Genomic DNA, 22,670 nt, shown 5'->3' on the forward strand with positions numbered 1-22,670 from the left:
TTAGAGATGCTGAAGTTATGAAGTTTGTGGTGAGCCCAGACCTGAATCTGAACCCAAAAACACAGGGTACACAGCCAAGACCACGGAACCAGGAGCTCGTAGACTCTAGACTCCTACTGCACCTGACTGTAAGAGAGGCTTCGTATATAGTACAACTGGGAACATATTAGACAATAAAACCTGATTTTAAGTCTAATTTTCCTCTTCCTAAGTTTGTTGAGACAAGAGATGGTAGAGTAGCTAAAATTGTCCTTGAGAACTTCATTCTGCAAATACCTATCAGCAAATCATGTAATATTGTCAACATAAGCATTAACCAAACCTTTTACTCAATGTAAACTACTCTTAGCTAGCAAAGGAAAATTCAATTCTGTCAACCAGACAAAAGTTTTAGATTTAAGACATTTTGCTGCTCATTCAAGCGTCTTCTTCAGTTCTGGTCAGATTGCTGGTGGACACTGTCTTATATCTATCTGAAGGGAGGAGCTAACTACAGTGAAACTAGCTAGGTCTATTGAACTGTAAACTGTGAGTCATATTTTACATAATCGCTCAGGCCCCTAATGGGTGCTCTCACACTTATTAGTGTACTGGCTAACACTATTGTTTTCCTTGTTTAAATTTAGGTCCGAGGATGGAGTTATAAATAGGACATAAATGATCTTAGCCCCTCATTCCTGTTTAAAGACGGATTATCTTTCGTAACTGATTACATAGTCAAACGTTACTCAAGTAGGAGAAACAAAGTCTGAAAACTCCAGTTCAAATGCATTATCTCTTATGGTATTTTTGGAGCAAACAAACAATTTATCAGCTAAATTTGACACAGTGGTGTAGATGTGAGGCAGGTGAATCAGGTTACTATTAAAAGTAAACTCAGCATTGCAGAGGTCAAAGGGTACGGGGCTTTTCCTGTTAGTCTTGAAAATAGACCATTGGCAGAGAGATAATAAACAGCAGGACAATCTGACTTCCTCTCCTAAGACAGAGGCAGGAATAATTATGCTTAACCTGTCCTCTGTTTCCTTTTTAGTATGATTATTATTTATTTTTATTTTAATGACTTTCGGTCAGCACTTGCATGAGAAGTACTTGGCAGGAGGATGAGTCAACATGTACAAATCACTCTAAATGCTACTTTGAGTGTGTAAATGAGAAGGGGAAACTATTATAATATGGTTAAATCTCTAGAAAAGTCGAGTTTGCATAATAGGTCTGCTTTAACTTTAACAAAATAACTATTGTCCAACATCCATCAGCACCGTCTGCCATCGACAGCATTTCTTCAGCATCTACTTATTCATCTCCTGAACAGAAAGTTGGGATTTTGTAACCAGATTGTGTCAGTGGAGATGTAACTGACAATGCTATACTGTGGAACATTCCAAGCGACGCAATCTCTATTGAGAATAATAGGTGATGTACAATCAGAAAAATGTACAGTGCACCTTAATATATTCTATTGACACACTGTATTGGAAAAAGTAAAAACAAAACAAAAGAAACATACAAAGTGCACACACACACACACACACACACACACACACACACACGCACACACACACACACACACAAAACTGTTAAATTGTTTACACATGAACCGCTGCCTGAACTCTTGTTTGAGCTCAAAATGGATCACATGATGTCATCGGGGGGTTTCTCTGTTTCTATTCACCACTTAAAACTTCAGTCCGAGTCACACTGCTTCCTGTTTCCTGTCTTAGCAGGAAGTAGGTCAGTGCTCACTTCCTGTATGAGGACTCAGGGTGGACAAAGTGAAGGCTTACTCTTGGACAACCGCAGCCATACGCAACACATTAGATAAAGTACAAATGTATAGCAGTATTTTGAAACGTCATGGAACAATATGATTTTTATTTTGCAGATCCCACGGTTGAAAAGCCATAAATGGCATTTGGCGTCAATAAAGGTTTCTGCATTTTCAGGAGAACTCCACAAAAAAGACCCCACCAGATAGAAAAATTGGATCAGGGGCCTTCTTGTGGCAGGAAAGCTAACCACGGTGCCTCTCATCTCTTGGTTCTATCTCTGGATGAAAAACAACATTTGACTGTATGTCCAACTTGTGACAGTTTTGTTTTTTTTCCCTCAAACATGTCATACCAAAAACCACTGCAGGTTGGTTTTATTGAAACATTTCCAACTGTAGCAAACATACTAAAGCTGAGTTTGTTATACTTCTAATACAGTTTATCTAACTGCTAAAGTAGGAAATCACATATATTGTACTGTATTGTGCTGTTTGCTTGTATCCTCTTTGAACCAGGAAGTTCACTGTTTGCATGCTAGTTGTTGTTAGCATTACCGTGACAACAAAACTCTGCACTGGCCTCTTAAAGTTGTGAAAATTGCTGATAAACTCATTACAGTTAATAATTAGGATGCTTAGAATGTGATAGGAAAGTGAGGTATTACTTAAGTGTATATAGCTTATGTTCTTACAGGTATTACGATCACAACTGAAGCTTTAGTTGGGATTGTAATACCTGTAAGAACATAAGCTATATACACTTTTCTCATTCTCAGTATTTGGACAGGCCATGGGTCAGATGAAAGCTCAGAACTTACAGAATTCCCTCATTGAGCTGAAGAGGCCGCACTAGCACTGATTCATGATTGCAGGTGCTGTTTTCTGATTGGTTAATCGTCTAGAGAACCAAACACCAAACTGGCAAACCCCAACTTGGCCTTCACGTGCAACATTTTTGTAACTGTGAATAAATCAGTATCACAGTTGTCATGTGTAAAAGCTATATGTGACTTAAACATGTTTACTTCATATCCGAGGACACGGTTTGATCATGTTTATGTCATTTTAAATCAAAATCTTGCATAGGATTCCTTTAAGAAGTAACATCAGGTACAACATCATAAATATAATTGTTTAGTTCGTTGCATGTTTTTTCCCCAGTGATTAGTGTCTCAAATCCTATGGCAACACATCTTTATAAACCCATTACGTCTTTTAAACATTTCTTCACTTTCCGACATCTCAAAGTCTTGATTCTCCATCAGATCAGAATTCTCTTCAAACTTTGGACCATTAGACCAGGCCTGTGTGTGATTTAGACTGCGGTTTGTGTTTTTGCTTTGAGCGTCTATACGATTTCTGGGCAAACAAAGCAGATGCCGAAAACCAGATCAAAATACTGGAACATCCACAGAGGGACACAAATCACTCCCCCAAAGCGGCCCTGAGCAGATGGTGAAAGGCGTTTTATTAGACCACCACATACACTGAGGGAGATGAGAAAAACATGGACGATTACTGACTTTCAGACAAGTATCGAGGCGTTAAAATCAACTTGATCAAATACATGTTGATTATTGAATCAGATTTAAGGCACCGCACCTTTTTTTCCCCCATGTCAGAGCAAAAAGCATCTTGCCCCAGCACGGACATGTTGCATAAGCAGATCTTGAGGTCAAACTAAGCCGTATTTTGTCTGATTACTAATAAATCGTTTAATTGGCCGATATTCAGTAAGTCTGTGTCAGCATGCTAGTTGTTTTAGTTAGCTTTACAGTCACAGCAAAAACTCCGGTCTGGTCTTTGAGCATTGTGAAAAACACTTATAAACTCATCGTGGAGAATAATTTAGATTTTTGGAATACATAAGGTAAGTGAGAAATAACTTTAGACTCTGAAAACCGTTTATAATGAATTAGTTCAGTTTTTCACATTTTTAAGACAGTAAAAATCAGGAACAGTCCCTTTAATATGAGCTTCCTGAATACTTTTATATGGTGGCAATATTATTATGAAATCATTTGTTTAAGTTGAAATTACTCTTAACTTGTCCCACTATTTAAAATAAAATGTATTATTAAACCTTTCCTTACACTATGTAGTTTTTATGATAGAGGATCCACTACTTGCTGTTCTTCATAGAGATGTTAATGCTTTCCCTAAGATGTTCCACACTATGGCATTAAAGAAAACATAATGTGCCTTTTTTTGCTATATAGTTATAATGTATGACATCCATGGATTGTCAGGTTATAATTTGGGCATTTTAAATTGCAATATTGACATAAAAGGACTTAATAAAAGCTCGCTGACTTCTGCGTTTGAAAAACTTTGGTGCCCAATTGGAGCTGACGTCGCTATGAGCATCATCGCAACAAAGAGCCGTGCAGCTGTCAGCACCTCCTATGGACAGCTGCACATCATGGCAGCGAGCAGCGTGTATTTTCACATGTACCAAAATGACTATACAATGCCTATCACCGATTAAGAAAATAAAATTGGAGAACAAAGTAAGTCCAGAGCAGTGGGTGTATGCCAGTGCTGGTGAAAACGGGGGTTAATCTGCAAAAGGGCAACTTGAAAATAAGCTACTAAAGATTGCTCAAACATGCACAAATCACTCTAAATACAACTTTGGGTGAGTAAATGGTGAGGGGAAACAACTATAAAATGGTTAAAAGCTCTGAAAAGTCCATTTAAACATATATCATCTTTATGGAGACGAGCAAATAAGGCCAACAGGACAAAGTACAGGTCAGCTCACCCTGCGCACAGTATGAAATCATGCTTTTTAAGGTGTTATTGAGCAATAAAAACACATGTGAAGTGAGGTAACTGATCACCCGCAAAATAAGTTTAATGCCATACTGTGAAATATTCCATGCAAAGCTGTAATGGAAGACCTCACTTAAATTAACTACACTGGTATAAACAAGGATTACCTATTAACACATTAATACTAAAGTTTTATTATTACATGTAGGGTTGTCTTCTGCATTTGACCCATCCTTCAGTGCCATTTGGGTCAACCTGTCAGGAGCAGTTGGACCCATCTCCAGATCTTAAGCATGTGTTGGTCAGGACTACCTGAGCTGTGCATGTTTTGGGTTGATGTGGGAAACCAGAGCGTCTAGAGGAAACCCACCCAGACACGGGCAGAGCATGCAAATGGACCATAGGACCCTCTTGCTGTGAGTTAAGGATACTATACCTATAAGCCACCAAATAAAGGCAATATTTCCTTTCAATACTTATTCTGATACAACAATGATAAAAAAAACAAAGCAGTATTATATCTGCGTAATCCCTCAGTCCCAGCTGTTTTATAGTGATCCATGCTCATATACTAATTTATGTGGTTTTACACTTGTTCTGATACATTCTAAAGTTAATTTCTGTCCTGTGAATGTGACTTCTTTAGTATCAATACTTGCTAAATGAGTATATAGTTTCGATACTAGTATTATTGATTTGTATCTGATTTTCGATACTTTTGTCAACCCTATTTTCTGCAGCGACAAGCTCGTGTCATTCTTTGACATTCAGAACTTGGTGCCAATTAGAAAAACACATGTTGATACAAAGCACACATTCACAGTGTAATGACAAACAGATGCACAGAATAAGACAACTCACAACCAGCCAACATCATAGTAATATTTACCATTTTAACAACACACAAACAAACTACCCCCCGTCCCTAGAGTCACTGTCCTCCTGGCTCTGATCAGGGACAGAAGGGCACATCCTGGCCCCATAAAGCAGCTCTGGGAATGGAGACACAAGAAACCCCCCCTGTCTTCTCCAAAAACCACATGGACACCCAGACCAAAGCCCTACTGTCTCTGGTTTTGGTCAGTGGTCTTGGTCAACAGAACTTTTGTCCTAACTGTGATAAAGCGTGTGTAAGAATTATAATGGAGAGGATATTGGTTGACACCCAAAGCTCTTTTACAGTCCATAATTCATTAACTTTTCACAAGTTCCACCTCAGTTCATGCAGCTGGTTCACAGCTGATACCAGTTTAATCAATGGTGTGAGCAGAGAAACCAACTTGAAACCAAGAGCTCCAACAATACAGGACCAGCTGTGTCAGCACTATGTTAACATGCACAACCAGAAAACCAGATCACAGGTCTAGTCCAATATAAAAGGAGGTGTTGTGAATCCAAACTCAAAGACCCCAATGACACATATGGAGAAGCCAACATGAACTCGGATGTTCACTGCATGACTGCAGCACAGTCTGATTTACATTAGGCACAGACTGGGAGAGGCGTTCAAGTGCACAGGGTAAAACAGCCCGGCAAATATTAATTCTGTTTGGACCTTTCTTCACTCATTTTAAATCAGCAGCAATGATAAGTGCCAGTCCTTCCACTGTGGACGGACACATGTTGCTTGTTTTTGGTTCGCTGAGTTACAAAACCTACCAAAGTTTCAGTGTGTTCATTTGTGCTGCAGAGAGCGAACAACCGGTGAACAATGCAGTTTCTAAAAATCAAATGCTCAAAGTAAATGAGATTTTGCTTATCTAATTAAGCCAAAATTGTAGTTATATGTATGATAGTAATTTTATTAGCATCATTTTTTGTGCTAAAGCTAAATTATTAGATGCCCCTGGACGTCTTGTATCCGCTGTTTGCACTTAAGACAATTAAGTCTGTTTAATTTATCAAATTTCAAGTTTATCAGAAAATCCATGTACACCGAAGCATCCAAACTGTACTTGTACTCTATGATTCTTTCTCACATGACCTACTGTTTTACTGGCTGGTCTCAGGCCAACCACACTACACTCAAACCACTGCAGTCTCTGTATAAACAGACACTTCAAGTCCACACCAAAAACCACATCATTTTCATCATTGCCAGATCTTATCAAAATACAACCTTTTAGTTGGTACAGTCTAATTCAACTCAATAATGTCTGCCTAATTTATAAAATCTTCCATGGCCTGGCCCATTCTCCTCTCAGTGACTTTGTCAGTGTAGGGTCCAACACAAGGCGCGTCACTAGAGGATCATCATCAGGAGATTGTGTCATTTCTCTCAGAACGACCGTCTGTAGTCAGTCTCATCTTCCATCAGCGCTCAGGAATGGAGCAGTATCCCAGTTACCATCAGGGAACTCCCCTCATGTCATTTATTCCACACACACCTAAACATTATGCAATTAAACCTGTCAACACTAAATCCATAGCTGCCATCTTGTGGTTAATTGTGCACGTGCTTCTTTGTTCTGGTCTCTTTTTTTAAATGCTTTCAAACTGTTTTACTTAAGTGTCTATAAATGTGTCTGTTATAACTAATGTTTCTTACCTGCATGTTTTACCACTGCTTATACTAACACTGCCTCTTAAATTTTGCTTTTGTTTCTGCCCGTGCCGTTTCACTGTGCTGCTCTATCTGGACGTTTAACATTTGTGTCACTGTCTGGACTGACTGCTTCAGTTGCCGCTGCACAAACTCATCTAAATTTTGCGGGTCCCACGTTTTGCAAAATTGACCCTTGTGAGCTTTAGGCCATGTTATTAGGCTTTTGCCTCATCAAAATACTCCATACCTGGAGGTGTATTTTGTTCAGGTGTGTTTCATTCACACATGTTTGATTAACCCTTTATTATAAATCTGTTTACATCTCCAAAGCTCAAAATGCTCTGTTCCACCTTGTGATGTCTTGAAGCTGTAATTTTAAATTTAACAACTCCTTTTACCTTCAGTTCAGTAGAGATGGACAATTCCAGGGCTGAAATCATCTAAATGATTCTAGTGAAGGTGTGTGCAGCACTTCCTGTATTGACACATGACATCACAAGGTGGAGCAGAGTGTTTTCAGTCTGAGAGAAGGACTTGGCCTAAACATGCAGGATTTGTGTGTTAATGAAAGAAAAAACACAACTCCAGGCCTGTTTTTTTGATGAGGAAACAACATTACAACAAAGATCATAAAATAGTGTAAAATGGGCCCTTTAATCTATGAAATGTTTGAAAAGTGTTTTATCTTATTGTGATGCAATCTTCCCAGAGCGCCTTCTGTACATCTGGCAAAGGACTACAGAACTGTGCTTTTGGCTAACTCTGACATATTATGCAGTTGTACAGTTGGTCAATATGCACTGTTCTTGTTAGGAATAAATAAATCAATAAATAAAGCTGGTTATTTGGCCTGTATTTAGACTGGGACAAGAGTGGTCTGACAAATTTAGTTTGAATTTATTGCTGTTAAAATGTTAGAAGCCAAGTAGTAATCTGGGTATTACTTCAAGGTATAGCCCATAAACTGGACCCATGTGTGTTGACTGTCGTCCCACATTGGCCTGGGATCCAGAATACACATTTCTGAAATACTATGGACATGTGAGTCTGATAGGTGTGATTGACAGGTTGATTAACCAATCAGGGACATACATGGTATCAAAACAAATATGGCTGCTTACCAGGAAAAAGGAGAGAAAAAAAAATAAAATATCACATGAATTTCTGCAGAATCAATGAGTAAAGCCCCTAAATTCTGTTCATCCGAGGTGAGAGAAATGTTATTTTGTCTAAAAATGATATGTGACCAATGAGTTCATTCATTTTACATACATCACTGTAATAAACAAATCTGATAGCGCGGCCATGTTTGGTTCTGGCTCAAGATGTGATGGAGGGAGTGTTGACCAGACTGATATCCCCCTGTATAAAAAATAGAGAGAGAAATCATTGAGGATTTGGCAGGCAAGTCCCAGGTCTGACCCTGTCCTGAGCTGCTCTCTGTGGTCTGATAGCCTCCTGTAGCCACTGTCAGGTCAACACTCTGCTGCATTATGTAAATATGTGGGAATGACAAATTAATGGAAGGAATTTCAAACCACCAGCGTCTCCACCGCCCTCCCCTCAAATCCATGTATTTCCAGCGTGTACATTTGGGATTCCAGGCTCGTGTTATCTTTTCCACTCCGAGCTACATGCGGCGCTGTGAGGAGTTCCCACAAAAATACACAGCTCTTCCGTTCCTGGTCGGAGGATGCACACACACCCTTTCCCCCCTGACATCCCAGGCTTCCACAGGGCTTCCTCACATTCCAGTTGGTTCTCTTACTTTTCTCTCTCTCTCTTTCTCTTTCTTTGTCTCTCTCTCTAGCTCCAATTCAATTTCAATTCCATTTTATTCATATAGCACATTTAAAACACAACTTAAAACACAACTCAATCTGCCCAAAGTGCTTCACACAGTCAAAAAAACCCCAAAAAAACAACCAACAAGATGTACCGTAAATTTCGGACTACAGAGCGCACCTTGATATAAGCCGCACCAGCTAAATTTGAAGAGAAAATCAATTTTGTACATATATAAGCCGCACCTGAATAAAAGCCGCAGGTTTTCATATTGTAACATGAGATATTTACACAGAAAGACGGTGCACCGACACGCTTTTTTTTAAACTGCCTGAAAATTGGCACCAACACGACAACAACACGGGATGAACACATCTGCAGGTTTAGAAAATAAAACTGCACCAACACGGAAAATCTGCTTTTATTTCCTCTGAAAACTTTTGTCGTCTTTTTACATTGACCAAGTTGGATTCATTGATGTCGAGCTTACGTGCAGTGGCTCTATTTCAGGGGTCGGCAACTCGCGGCTCCGGAGCCGTATGCGCCTCTTTCCGCCTCATACTGCGGCTCTGCGTGGCTTGGGAACTAACACAGACACAGCTCACAGTCCTGCGTAAAGAGCCCTGATTTTCAGACGCTGTGCGCACAGGGGTCAGGAGCAACTTTCGCCCGTCCCTAATGACACACTAATAAGCTCGTCCGTAGATGTATCATGAAAATCCTGCTGGAAATCGCCACAGAAATCTATTTGATGTAGTAGCAAGTTTATTATCTGCTCTTGTCTCCGCGGTGACGTATCACGTATAACACATCAGACACGACGCACAAAAGTAGAGCCACAAGCGAGTGAAAATGAGCCAAAACAAAAGTCTTTGGAGATCTTTTTAACAAAGGGGAAAAGGACAACTGAGGAGCCAGAAGAGGAGACTACGACCTCCAAGAAAAAGAAAGATCAATTTAACAGACAATGCCTACTTAAAATCTGGGTTTGTCGCTGCAGGTGACTCTCACGCACAGAGTCCGCTCTGCGTAACATACGGGAAAAGCAAATAAGGCAATGAAACCTTCAAAACTGCTTTGGCACATGGAGAATAAGCACCTGGGATTAAACGATACGCTACGAGTTTTTTTGTTGTTGTTTTTTTAAAGAAACTGCGTAGTAGAGTAGACATAATCACATAATCAGCGCGATGCATGATGCAGCGGTTTGGTGAGTTGTATTTTTTTAATGCACTTAAGTTATTTTTGCCATATTTATCTGCCACGTGTAGAAGGCTTGTCCGTGAAAGTAAAACCTACATTATTCCGTTACATTATTGTTATTATACAGTGTTATCTTCATTTTAGATGTCAAAAAGTATTTGCGGCTCCCAGTGTTTTATTTTATGTGGAAAGTGGGTCCAAATGGCTCTTTGCGTGTTAAAGGCCGACCCCTGCTCTGTTTCCTGTCTGTTTCTTTATCTTAAAAACTGCATCATATCCATTTCATGATGCGCAAAATGATCGTTCAAAATCAAAACTAGTGAATTCTTCAGAGCAGAATCTTTCCCCACGTCTGTCTCACTTTTACGTTTACAGCTAGAGAGCGCCCCCCAGGGTCCGTTATCCAGTAAAATTCCATATATAAGCCGCACTGCTGTAAAAGCCGCAGGGTTCAAAGCGTGGAAAAAAAGTAGCGGCTTATAATCCGAAATTTACGGTACATAAAATATGACACATAAACAAAGAACAATCCCATCCCCTGTCTCCCCCTCTTTCTCTCATTTTTCTCTCTCATTTCTTTGCGTTTCTCTGTCCCTCTTCCTTTTTTTCTTCCCCTCTTCTGTCTGCATCCGTCTCTCTCCTCCTCTTCTTTCTTTTTTCCCTCTTCTCGCTCTCCCCTCATTCCCTCTCTTTATTTCTCACCCCCTCTTTCTCTCCCTCTCTTCACTCTCCATCAACTCTCACTCTTCCCTCTCTCTCCCTCTTTCTCCCTCTCCCATCCTCTTTCTCTCTCAATTTCTCGCTTCCTCTTTCTCTCCCTTTTCTCTCTTTCCCATCCACTCTCACTCTTCTCTCTCTCCTTCTTTCTCTCCATCTTCTCTCTCTTTATTTCTCACTCAATTTCTCTCCCTTTTCTCCTATCCCATCCCCTCGCACTCTTTTTTCTCTCTCACGCCCTCTTATTCTCTCCCTCTTCTCACTCCCCATTCCCTTTGTCTTCATTTCTCACTCCCTCTTTCTCTCCCTCTTCTCTCATTTCCCCATCCACTCTCACTCTCATCTCCTTCTCTCATTCTTTCTCCCTCACGTCCTCTTATTCTCTCCATCTTCTCTCTTTCTCACTCTCTCTCCCTCACATCCTCTTCTTTCTCTCCATCTTCTCTCTCTCTCTCCCTCACGTCCTCTTCTTTCTCTCCATCTTCTCTCTCTCACTCATTCTCCCTCATGTCCTCTTTTTTCTCTCCCTCTTCTCACTCACTCACTCACTCACTCATTCACTCACTCTCTCTCACATCCTCTTCTTTTCTCTCCATCTTCCCCTCTCTTTCTTCTTTCCTTCTCTCAGTCCCCCTCTCTCACTCCAGCACTCTTCATTCCTAGTACATACATGAAGTGTACATCCCAGGCTTCCTTAGGACTTCCTTATATTCCGCTCGGATACGTAGCTCTATCTCCAGAACAGGATCCACACAGGAAAATAAATACGACTATCAGAGTTTTGGTAGTTGAATCGTGTGTTAAGACATGAAAATACAGTGAAAAGGGGTTTAGTGAAAGTCTTGACTGAAAAGTATCACGTTGGGCAGGTTAGGTGTGGAGAGAGTGAGAGTAAACGTGGGAATTACCAAGGGAAGTAGAATGGAAGTATGTGCAGTAGTCATTCCTAACACATTTATTGTAACACATAAACTGTATTGTCCTGACATTTGTGACCTACCACGTGTCTGAGTTTGGGCTGGAGCCACTTGATGTCCCGTCCAATCACAGGGCAGCGCTGTGGCGTGGGCAGAAGCCAAATGTAGCATCCAAACCATAGACTGTATGAAGAAGTGGACTAAGTGAGTGCGACGTCATCAAGGCTAACGGCTACAGGGGCAAATTTGAAGCTAAGATCCACATTTGGAATTCCGACTGAGAGTATCATAGCAACCAAAGAGCCAATCCTGAGCGAGGCTGTTGAAGATAACGCCCCTTCTGTCTGTTATTAATGTTCATATTTTGGATCACGGTCAAAATAGCGACATAAAACACCAGGATCATGTCGAGTGGATGAATACGGACATTTTAAAACCGAAATGACGAGGCTAACTCCAGCAGTAACGTACGGACAGGTGACGATATTTCAATGTAAAGTGAATTGGAGCCAGTCGATGGAGTCAGAAGCGCGTCCATGCTCACTTCCTGTTTTGAACGCACCAGCTAGAGTGTTAGCTGTGTCCATTTATATATACAGTCTATGGTCCAAACAAGCCAAAGGAAACATGGTGACGTCGACATGCGCTTTTTTTGTTGTTGTTTTTTGCAGAAATACAGACAGGAAACATGTGCTTTTCTCTCAACTAGATGTGACAAACATTCGATTTCTCTGCTTTTGCAATGCATGGACCAATTTATCAAACATAAATTGTTCCACCTTTTCCCGATCGCTTTCAAAAGTGTAGAACTCAATATCAATCTGGGAAGAGTTAGAAGGAAGAGCCTTCGTGAGGGAAAAAGATGGATGATATTTGTGTTGTTTTTTTTTTCAAAACTGGAATTAGCAAAAGTCTTTTTTTTGTGGCCTTGACAACTGAAGCGTGAAATAGAGGAGAGAGAGAGTAGAAACTAGAGACTTTCTTCTAACAGTTGTGAGTGGGAGGCAAACCCATGATGCAAAGATGGCACAGATTTAGCAAAAGTTAGTATAAGTATTTGATCATCTTTACCCAATTTCATTTAACGGGAGCCACTGTCCCTATAAGACACTATGTACATGGATAAAACCAGCTTATTTTTCAGTGCACATTTATTTTCAGTGCAAAACCGTATACATCATTTCCACAGAGTTGTCTTTACTCTTGATGCTCAGCCCTCGATCTGCACTTCCATTTTACACGCAGCAAAAGCGATCTCTGACGGGCCGCTTTCAGAACTCGGCGACGCTTCTGGGAAATCCCTGTTTTTATTTGTCCTCAGATGACTGCTCCAAAAGACCCTTTATTTCAGTCCATGCTTTTATTCTTCTATTCCCATAATTATTACCAAAAGTTTAGACTTATTGCACCACTCTGGAAAAAAAAAACAAAAATACGCTTGTCTCTCTCTGACGCTCTTGATGTGTCACTGCAAATTAAAAGTGAAAAAGTCCAGGGAAAATGTCAAACACAGATATCAAAGAATATTCAGATGTTCCGTGACCCTGTTTTTTTAAAAAATCTAAATTTTAAAAAAAGTCATATTGCTGTGTTTTTTGACCAGTCTAAGCCACAATAGTCAGTGTGGTGAGTACAACTGGTTCCACTGTACATCGTCCTCAGCTCAGATCTACGGTTTCACGGAGCTAAACGTCTCCTCTGTCAAACTAATGCGGAGCAGATGCAGCAAAAATGCATCAAAAAGACTCTGGCTTGACTTGTGTTTGCAAAAATACTAAAGAGAAATGTTATTCCGCTTCACAAACAAGTTCAGGACAACAACCTTGGATTGGCCTTTCATGGACCTCAGGACATATATATTTAAATGTGTTCTATGTCCACTACCACTCAAAAGTTTGGACACACTTTTTCATGTATTTCTCTTCTTTACTTTTCATGATTATTTATATTGTACATTCTCACCTAAAGCATCGAAAACTATGAATGGACAGATATGGTATATGGCAAACAAAAGCTCAAAATAACTCCAAACTTAAAAATGAACAGTAGCCACCATTTGCTTTGATCACTGGTTTGCACGCTTGACATTTCTTGATTCTGACATGGTACACCTGTGAAGTTTTCAGGAGACTTCATCATCAAACTCATCGAGAAAAGTCTTGCACTGCTGCTGACAAATACTTTGAAGAATCTGAATATAAAAGATACTACGTTGAGCTTGTTTTCTACATAATTCCATACGTCTTGCTTCATATATTTGATGTCTTCCGTGTGTATGAATGAAAAGGTGTGTCCAAACTTTTGACTGGTAGTGTATTTAAAGGTTCATTGTGGAACTAAGTGGAGATTCTGCCACCTCTTTGTCTCCGTGGAGATGACATGGTATGGAAAGGCGACGTCTTGTTTCCCCGGTGTTGCATTAGCTACAGTTGTATTTCGATTGATCCGTGCATCATGTCTTACTCTGCATTGGAGGATTGAGTGTGAAGGAATTTTCAGTTTTCCCCCGTCCATAAATGCCAATCCACTACTTGCTATGGTGAAATGGAGATAAGGCCACGTTACTGGTCAGCTCAGTGGAAAGGCAACCTCATTCACAGTAAGAATGTGAGTTTCTAAGACTCTTATAATATTAAGAATATTTCAAGCAAAGCAATAATGTTCAAGTGACTTAATGTATATCAGGTATGTTCATTAACATTATCTACATGTGTACCTCAAATATAAAGTATCAAACATTACTTTTACTCACAATAAAAATATAAATGCAAAATAGTATCAGTTTGCTGTTCTAAGAGTTAACAGTAAAGTTGTCAGTCATGTGGGCTCCATGTTTTTTGGGTATAATCCATCACATACTGTATTGATGCAATGCTGTTTTTTAATGTAAAACAGTGAAATCCAGATCTTTGTGGGGGCCCGGTGTGTGATGCTTTGTAGAGTTTGTAAAAGTTGTGAAATATCTTATTGCTTCGTAACAGAATCAAAGTAAATAAAAGTGATCCAGAGCCTTAATACAGAGACTTCGTGATATGATAATTGGTCGTGGAAGCCATTTCTTCCACACCTTGCATTCTATTGGTGACGTGGCCTTTAGGCAATTATTTTCTGAATATTTACTTTTTTTCTACAAATGCCCTGAAATCCATCAGTGCAGCTATATTTTAAATACTTTTTTTTGGCCATACTGAAGCAGAGCAAAGGATCGTGGTCATGGTAGTTTCCTCTGGTGGAACAAAATTATGTATTTTAATCCCTCAATAAATGCTCTATGGTCGCATTAGTGCTTTTCTACCTTTAAGGCGCTCAAAGCACTTTACATCAAGGAACTACTCACACATTCAGACACCAGTATACAAAGACACTGGGAGCAAAGTGGGTTAAGTGTCTTGCCCGAGGACACAACAGCAGTATCCATCTGTGAGAGTGGGAATTGGATTATGACCTGTCTAACAATTATTGGGAAAATATTGATATCTTGCTGTGTCAATATTGCTAAAATTGTCACATATGTACTTGTAGGTATGTAAGTACACTTAAAATACTCGCTTAAAAAGTTAATTGTTCAAAGACAGTTCAAAGGCATTATATTCTTAAACATCAATCTCTTTATTCCAGCAAAATGTTCAGATTTTCCCAAAGAGTAAAACAAAACAATTATTTATGACAAAAACTCAGATCATTATTTACATCTTTTAAACAATACTTCCATTTGGTGGTTTTCTATACTATACACATTTGACCAGTGCAAAAAGAAAATTCATAGTCTCATACAATATATTTATCCTTCACAACCCCATAACAACTTCATATATACAGTAAATCACTATCAGGTCAAAAAACATGATAAACGCTACAACACGGAGACATTATCGCTGATTTGTGGTCATTTTCCCTCGACCAAACCAGTCTTTAAACCTTCAAAACTGACATTTGGTTTAAACAAATTCAATGTTTATGAGCTTCAAACGTCAAAGTTCCTAGTATGTACGTTAGCCAAAAAGAACAGTAACTTTATCCTTGCGCAGAGAGGGGAAAAAAACTATCAATCACACTCAAATCTATCCAGAACCGACTTGTAAAGCGTTCCCCAAAAGTCTGTGGGACAAACCAGTGGTCAGCGATGGGGTTTTGGGCCAAGCTTTTCCCGTAATAGGCTCCAGAAAGATATGAAGCAAAGTTGGATGAGAACTTAGCAAATCTTCAGACACTTGGTGATGGTCCGTTTTTGTAATTTGTCCACATTTTTAGAGTTCAACATGAGTTCATTTTCTGATGGGTTTGTGAAATCTGTTCACCAGATATGTAGCAAAGATGGAGGAAAACTTGGGTTATGGTCCATTTTTGAAATTTGTCTGACTTTTAAGAGTTGAAACATGAGTTCAGTTTGGACAAAAAAGTTTGAAAAAAACATTATTTTAATTGAAAGTGCACTACGTAACTTTTCTGACAGAGGTGTTTGAAAGTTGTCCAAGTTTTTAGAGTTAACACTTTAAATGATAATAGGCTGTAATACGTAATACGCTCCAGGAAGATCTGTAGCAAAGTTGGATGAAATTTTAGTGAATCGTTGGTTAAAAGTCTGTTTTTCATTCATTTTTCACAAAAATGTTAAATTAAATGTGCATTATGTCACTTTTCTGACAGGTTTATGAAATGTGTCCACATTTTAGAGTGCAATATAATAGACTCCAGAAGATATGTAGAAAAGTTGGATGAAAACTTAGCAAATCTTCATTCACAATCTGATTATAAAATTGATCTGTGTAATGTTTGTGTTCAACATGAATTCATTTTGGAAAAAAAAGGTCAAAAAATGTATTATGTATTGTATACCAGCGCCGATACTGAAAACACAGCTGGATCAGATATCGATTTCCACATTTGAAGTCCGCCATTATCCTGGGTCAGCATTTACATTTAAGACCGTTTACTAGTGCTAGTTGGAACACAAAGTATCATAATGTTAGAATTTGCACAAAGTGATCAGTTATTTTATTTTTTGTTTAAAGGAAGTACATGCTGTAGCTGCACTGATATCAGCCGATATCAGGTATCGACAGATTTAGTATTGAAATTAGTATCGGAACTGAAAACCTGGATCAGTGCATCCCTAGTTTTTAGAGTTATTTTAGTCATAAAAGTTCACAAAAATGTCAAATTAAAAGTGCACTACATACATATGCTGAAGGAGTTCCACCACTCACTTGCCACTCACATATTTTTGCTTTTCCTGAAATGTTGAGTGTGTAATAGCTGTGATCTCTTCTTCACCGATGTGCCCTCCATCAGAAAAGTTACACAGTGAACCTTTAAAATCCTGAGATGCTATTGTTTAAAATGTGCTTCTATGTCATGATGTCGCTCCTGTTAGAATCAGTCACATCCAACACGCTGCAAAGACTTCCAGTTTGTTTGCGTTAGCTAAAATGTTAAAATAGTTGAGATTCTCAGGCTTGTTTGAAAACCACACGGCCCTGCTACAGCAATTAAATTAAATCAGGCAGTTTGCTGATCTTGACAAGGGCAGAGGTCTATTGGGGGTAAGTCAAACCAGCAAAGAGCCAAAATATCCAGTTATAAGGGTCAAATAACACAACTGATAATAACAAGACACGAGAGACAAAAATCATACGTTTGAGATGAAAAAGTCATTGGTCTGCATTGCACATGGAGTCAAAGGAGACAGGAGTGAACATATTATTAGGCAAATTGTATATGTAGTGCATATTTTGCTTAAGTTGTCGATTGCCACTTGATCCAAACAATAAAATAAAAGAATGGCTTGAAGAAAGTTGAAAAAAAATAAAATAAAATACAGTGATTCAAGATTAAGAAATGGGACCAACTGATACTAGTAGAACCAAAATACCAACCAAAATAAGACTTTGAATGGACAGCAAATATAACACCATTTACAGATGCACTATGTAGATATGTTTCAATATGCATGGAAAGTTCCACAGTATGGCATTAAACAACTATAGAGACAGGCAGGTTAAGTTACAGTTCAGATCCCAGAGCCCACTCACAGTTAGAAGGTATTTCATTTAGCATATAAACACCTGCTAAATAAATGCAAAATACAGAATTGTAATGCCGTACTGTGGAACATTCCGGACAAAGCATCTCACTGGATAGGCAGCAGTGGGCCCCGAAGTGATAAGGCTGTGGCAACCATGTTACTGAAGATAAATAAATAATCAATTGAAAATATTTAAGAGATTACGGGTGTTAAGAACGTTTAGATGGCAAATTTAATACACAAATCAAAAAAAAAAAAATCCAGTTTAGCATCAGTTGTGCGTTAAGTCCTAAAAATAACCAAAAATATTGAACAGATTTTTTTAGCTATACATTTTACCAGACCAATGAAGTAGCAGCAATCTTCTAATTCTTCACCCGCTAATACATGCGCTGTAATAGACCGCACTTGTAGCGTCGGACAAGGCCGAAATGAGCGGACTGCTAGCATCTTCACAACCGCTACCGCTAGACATAATGCTACCCACATCCCTACTGATCACACCTCCACTCATGCTACTCCCGACACTACTACGGCCAAGTTTAGACGCATAAACCTCCTCTCTGTTTCTCCGCATGTATTGATCAAACTCATGTCTATCAACTTCTGACCAAAAATCATTAGCGGCTAGGTTGGACAGGTTAGTGGAGGTATTGGATTGGTCTATGTGCTGAATTGGGTGTAAAAATGTTGATACGGTAGGATTTACGCAGGATGCTTCAGGGGGTGGTGATAGCTGGCCTAAACTTGTTGATGCAAATGGATTAGCATTTGGTGTTGTGCTAGCGGGATACATCTGGCTATAGTAGCTAATTGTTTGGTTGGATGAACAGGAAGTAGAATCTTGAATTGGACATTTGGCAGGATTTCGTAGCGCAATATGGTGGCTAGGAATTTGGTTCAATCTAGAATTAGAATCGATATCGACTCTTGAGCTTCTTAGAGGGCTCAGGGTAGAGTTAGCGCTACTATTTAAGTTAATCGTTTGCGCATTTTGACCATAGTGGTGGCTGTAGTGCTGAATTTGGTGATAGCTGTTCCAACTCCCCCCCATAGCATTTTCATCTTGCATATGTTGTGGAAAAAACACGGATTCACTAGCTCCGGAGTCATCCAAAACATCCAGCGGTGACATCTCAGGAGTGGGCAAGCCGTAGCTCTCCAGCTCCGGGTGCGAAGAGGGCGGAAGGTCCTGGAAGTGGCCCAGCGAAGGCAGCAGGTGATGGGGGTGATGGTGGTGGGAGGAGTGGGAGCCCGGATGTCCATAAGATGGGGCCCCGGGTAGGTTGTCTCCCATGCCCAGGCCGGTGGCTCCTCCCTGGGCTAAGCTGTGGAGGAGGATCCCCGGTTCAACACGTTTGAGCTTCTTGGTTGTCTTCTTGCGCCGGGGGCGGTATTTGTAGTTGGGATGGTCCTGGAGGTGTTGGACCCTCAAACGCTCTGCCTCTTCCACAAAAGGGCGTTTGTCGCAGGCACTGAGGGCTTTCCACGACTGACCTGCATGAAAGAATAAGATACTTTGATTAATCATGAACAATATGGGGCACTTATTTGATGTCTTAAAATTCTTGAGGCGTCAATACATGAGTTTCAGTCACATAACTCATCCCTGTCGTGGACAACACTGTAAAATTTTCAATTTGAGAGGTACATTTATTTTTAAATCTAAATTGCTCATTTAACAGATCACATTTGTGATCAAAACTTTGATGGAGAGTAGGCAAATGTAGTAAAATTTGTTGTTTATAAAATAAACACATTTTTCACTGGGCTATTTGATATTGTGTTATTGTAAAAGAGCACACAATCAACATGATTAATACAGTTAGTAGACATAAAAAAACTAAACAATGATCCAGTTCAACTGTAGCTTTGGAGATGTCATCCACCCAATTGTTCTTCACCCACAGAGCTATATTATCCATGCCAGCAAGATGAATTCTTGCGATTTTTGTGAGTTCACAAACTCTTGAGAATTTGTCTCGTTCAGCTCCGGGCGAATCGTTTGCATGTGATAGGTCTGAAACTGACCAATCACAGGGCAGCACTGTGGTTTGGGCAGAAGCCAGTGGTGGACGAACCAAAACAGACATGGCGACGCCGAGAGATGTACTTGTACTATTTTAGCTGAAATACGGACTATTTTGTTTATGAAAAACATGCAGAGCGAATCGCTTTGTACATTTGTGGACGGGTAAGACGCCTGTGCTTTTCTCTCAACTGGATTCATCTAAAGTTTGATTTTTAGACTTGTTCCGGTGTTGTGACAGTTCCACCAATCAGCGTGAAGTATTTGTTTGAACGCTCCGACCCCTTTCAGCGATAGTCGTCCCAGACTGATGTGTAGAACTCTGTAGGACGACACATATCAAACTAACAAGAGCCAGCGTAGAGTTATACAGAGATGGACATAATCACATTTCAGCTCTTACTTCATACACACAGGATACATGAGGATATATAAGTACAGTATTGAGATAAATATGCCAAATATGAGAGTGTTCTCAATTTAAAAAGCCAGTGGAAAAATGCAATATTTTCTGCTATACTCACTATACTCAATCATAAACAAAATGTAAAAAATTATTATGGTTTTAAGGATTAAGACAAAACTTGCAATTTTTCTGATTGTTTATTTTGAATATGTGGAAAATGTGTTAAAACTGATAAAACAGAATGCTTTTTTTTTTTTTTAAAGAGATTAAAAAAATAAATAAAATAAAACAACATTGCCTGTCTTTTTCTCTTAATCCTGGCCTTGACTTTAACTTTTCACTTGGCATTCTCAGTTTTTCACTACACTTGGTTTAAACTGTTGTTACTTATGAGGAGTTCTGTGAATTACAGTTTGCCAAACAAGGGCAGAATTATGAATATGAGTTTGTGGCACACGCAGACGACTGCAGCAGAATGTACTTTGAGGAATGTCCCGTGAAAGAACTCACCATGTAATTAGCATTTAAAGAAAAAACAAACAAACCAGATATAAGGTGTGATACCTAATTTGGTCAATGTAGTTGTTTTAAAAGTGTATCAAGCAAAGCTACACGATCAGTTGAAATCACAGTTTGAGTGGACACAATTAGCAAGTTTTGAAGAATCATAATTTCCTTCACAAACAAAATATCCTGTGTTATTCTGCATAAAAAAACTGCACAATGACCTGTACAAACATGTTCTGAAATGTTAATGTATCTTGTTTGTCAGTTTATATTTCAATCTTTTTATCAATTCTTCTGGTTTAAGTGAACTTTGAACAGAATCCTATTGATCTAATTGTAATGCTTCTTAGAAAAATTGCAATTGGATATTTTTTTCCCCTCAAATCGTGCAGCGTGGAAATATGTATTATTTTTTTCTTCCCTTTAAAGCAATAGTATGGAGCTTTCTGGACATAGATCAGTTTTATGCCATAATGCAGAATACTATAGCCAAAGGAACAGCATTTCCATGGAGACAAGCAGGAGGAGCAGGTTTATGGAGATGCAAGCACGGTCATTGTTAAGAACATATGTTTTTCAGTGCAGTAAAAAACATTCATAATTTTATATATATATATATATATATATATATATATATATATATATATATATATATATATATATATATATATATATATATAAATACTATATTTTTTCACCAAAAAAGTTACATATGAACATTCAAATAAAGTTTTACTCTCTTACCAAGCATCTTGCTGAGCACTGCGTTGTGAAGGTCTGGATTCTGCAGAGCCAGTCTCTTCCTCTCGTCCTTGGCCCAAACCATGAAAGCATTCATGGGCCTCCGGATCCTCTGCTCTCCCCCCGCGCCCTTCCCATCCACCGGTGCACCTCCTCGGATCTGCTCCCCTGATCCTGGTCCTCCAGAGATCCTGGCTCCGGTCCTCCCACTCCCACTGTCCGGAGAGCTGCAGTCGCCCGACAGGCTGTGCTCAAACCCCATCTCCCCATCCGATTCTGGGCTGGGGGTCCCGGATGTCCATGGTCCTTCCATTGACACTCTTTTGGGGTGTAGAAAATTGGATTCTGCTAAATTCATTTCAAGAAGTTTTTGATGACTGGTTTTAGTCCAAGTGGAATTCTGTTTGTAAAGTTCTGACTTGCCAGATTTCGCCAAAATTTCTTAAATTTGAGTGGTAGGTTTCAAAGCAAATCATCAAAATAAATAAAAATGGAGGAAATTTCTTCTGGCGAAACTTTTGGATAGCAATCTTTTAAGTCCAAGTGATGATTTTTACAATTCAATACATCAGTTTGTGAATATCTTGAATTTAAAATGTAAATACAAAAGCAAAAGATCCAAATAAAAAGTGAAAAATACAAAAAAAGGTTTGCGAAATTAGCAATTGATGGATTTTTGTCAAACCACAAACAAAATTTAAAAAGAAATTCCGAAGTGTATGATATTGAAGATATTTCACTGAAAAGTCAAGTAGTAAAGTTGAAAAAGTGAACCCAAACAAGTTCAAGACATCAAAACCATAACTCACAAATTTGAAAAGATTAAAAATTGAAAAACTAAAAGTTATCCCAAATGTTTGTCTGTGTCTTCTGTTGCTTTGCCTTGCACGGCTCCTCTCTCCTCTCTCTGTCTGTGTCCTGCTCCACTTCTGAAATGTTTCAAACTTGTGGCCAGACTCAACCGCCCCACTGCTCCCTCTTTATATACCCCGCCCTGACCAACGCCATTACAACACAACTGTGCACTCTAACCAATGAGACGCCAGCGGGATACTACAAGACAGTGAGAGCCTGGGAGGAGGGGACTTTCTGGGAGAGGTTTTTTTTTTTTTTGGATGGAGATTTATTGCATTGTGGGGACTAAACTCTCTTCACACACACACTCCCGTCATCCTTATGGGGACTAGTCATGATACTAAAGATTCAAACTCGATTTCAGTATTAAAGAATAGACTTGATACTGATTTTG

At 39.2% G+C, this 22,670-nt stretch overlaps 1 protein-coding gene across 1 annotated transcript; it reads right to left on the reverse strand.

The window, feature by feature from the left end:
• Positions 1-15,307: 15,307 nt before the first annotated feature.
• Positions 15,308-22,376, reverse strand: sox18 (SRY-box transcription factor 18). Its single transcript, XM_033970342.2, has 2 exons — positions 21,425-22,376; positions 15,308-19,235 (listed from the first exon to the last, which is right to left on the reverse strand). The coding sequence occupies exons 1-2, from the start codon at positions 21,777-21,779 to the stop codon at positions 18,112-18,114; spliced, it is 1,479 nt and encodes a 492-aa protein (XP_033826233.1). The 5' UTR covers positions 21,780-22,376; the 3' UTR covers positions 15,308-18,111.
• Between the last annotated feature and the right edge of the window lie 294 nt (positions 22,377-22,670).

Source organism: Periophthalmus magnuspinnatus, chromosome 7, assembly GCF_009829125.3.
Source record: "Periophthalmus magnuspinnatus isolate fPerMag1 chromosome 7, fPerMag1.2.pri, whole genome shotgun sequence".
NCBI classification, from domain to species: domain Eukaryota; kingdom Metazoa; phylum Chordata; class Actinopteri; order Gobiiformes; family Gobiidae; genus Periophthalmus; species Periophthalmus magnuspinnatus.